At 49.5% G+C, this 1,935-nt stretch overlaps 1 protein-coding gene across 1 annotated transcript in view; it reads left to right on the top strand.

Moving 5' to 3' along the window:
- Positions 1-1,876: 1,876 nt before the first annotated feature.
- Positions 1,877-1,935, top strand: part of TTC9 (tetratricopeptide repeat domain 9) — a 25,430-nt gene continuing 25,371 nt past the window's right edge. Inside the window, exon 1 of the mRNA XM_026038593.1 lies at positions 1,877-1,921. Within this exon, the coding sequence (XP_025894378.1) occupies positions 1,877-1,921 (45 nt within the window). The remainder of the gene's footprint in view (positions 1,922-1,935) is intronic.

Genomic DNA, 1,935 nt, shown 5'->3' with positions numbered 1-1,935 from the left:
AGCATTGAGCTTCTCCCTAGGTGGAAAGAGTTGATGGGCTTAACTGACCTTTGCCAGTCACCCTATACAAATCTGACAGCAGCTTTAAATTCTCTAGCTGAGGATCCAGGTCTCAGCTGAGGGGTATTGCTTGACACCAACATGGCACCTAGAAATCACCCACACATTTCTGCTACCCCTGTGCTGGGATTCCCATGGTCATGGCATTCCTCTTCATACTCACCACAAATCTATCCCATGCATGTTCACGGGCTCAGGCAAGCTCTGAAAGAGGGAATCAACATGAGCTCCCAATCTCGCTTTGCTGGAGATCACTCCATTCTTTCGCTGCTTCTACAACTGATCTGAAGAACTAAAAATCTGTGACAATCTCTTCTTCTGGCAAAGTCAGAGTTCTAGCATAAGGGACACACTGTACTTGTGAATTCTCCTGAATAGGATTCAGTACCTCTGAAGTTTCTTCTGAAAGAAACCTCTGAAGTTACTTGAACTTGGGTTTTGTGATGTAACTGATAGATATAAAAGACACAGCAGGAAATTTCCTTCCTTAATTTTTAGGTTCTACACATTCCATGACCGATATACACATACACCCCCCTCACTGGTTTTGTAATTTTTAGATCACTCATATGTTGAGCAAGATCTGTAAGTGAGCTATATTATAGAGGTAAATAAAAATGCAAAGCACCCATCCTTGCGAAAGCAAGGCCTTGCAAGGGTGTGCTTGGTAGGGCACCTGGAAATCAAAACACCTGAAATCACTCCATTTCTGAAATTTTGCAAGTATTTTCAAAATTATCCACACTGCCAACACTTTTATGATGAGTGTGATGCCATTTGCTTTTCCTTAAGGAAAGGTGGGTGCTCAGGTATGTCTGTACCGCAGAGAGCGCAGCGCGTGCCAAGTCTGTTAGCCTAGAACCAGCCAAATCCCATCAGCACGGCACAGAGCCCCAGCTCACCAGTCCTGCTAACAAGGAATCACCCAAATACCACTTGCAGGCCTGCCGACATGCCTCCATGTGGAGCTGTGCTGCACAAGATAGCCCAGTTCATCCAACGCAGCTCCACGTGCCAGCACACCGGGCTAAGCACGGCTCAAAGAGCCTCTCTGATCTCCATTTTAAAACATCTCTGTGGCTGCACAGGATAGTTTGAATAAACCATGCCACAACTGCAGGTAAACATGCCCAAGCAACATGGGTTCTGGAAAGCCACTGCACAAAATACTATTAAGAGAACAACAACAACAACAAAAAAAAACTGGCAATATTTTCAGCCATCTTCTAATTTTTAGGTATGCTATTGGATGCTTTTGGGAAAACCCACTATTCGTTCTATGACACAGTGCAGACAACTGTGTGTGGCTTAACAAAGCTAAGCCCAGCACTGGTGGCACTTCTCCTTCTTCCCATCTACAAGAGAAGCGCCACTCACTGCCGCTTTCCGCAAATCGGCCCGGGTTCAGCATCTGCTGGTTTGTCAGGAGCAAACAGGGAACTCTGATCTAGGAAAATCCAAGTCTCCGGAATGGCCAGTGCTGGGAATGGAGGAGCTGCTGAGCGCTCCCCACTTCTGCTGCCCTCGTGCAGGGGCCGCAGCAGCCCTGCTTGTGGGGCATGCATGGTACACAAGGAAAAACACACGAGAGGCCATGGAAAGGCAAAAGCGCCAGGCACTGGTGGGACTCCAGATCAAGGACACAGAATAGGAGACCTGAGGGAGAGGGGGGATGAAGTGGGAATGGGAGACATGGCATGGGGTATGCAGAGCACAGAAGATCCATGGCTGCCCCGGCTGAGGGAGAGCGCGAGGGAGCCTGGGCTTCTCCTGCCTCCGCGCGGGCGCGGCCGTTAACGGCCGGCAGGTGACCGTTATGCGCGGCGGGAGCGAGATGACGCGTCTCGCCAACGGCCGGCAGGTGACCGTTGGGGG

This window comes from Nothoprocta perdicaria, unplaced genomic scaffold, assembly GCF_003342845.1.
Source record: "Nothoprocta perdicaria isolate Ctin4 unplaced genomic scaffold, notPer1 scaffold_213, whole genome shotgun sequence".
Taxonomy (NCBI): Eukaryota; Metazoa; Chordata; class Aves; order Tinamiformes; family Tinamidae; genus Nothoprocta; species Nothoprocta perdicaria.
The sequence above is the reverse complement of the archived record's forward strand: the minus strand, read 5'-3'. Positions and strand labels throughout refer to the sequence as shown.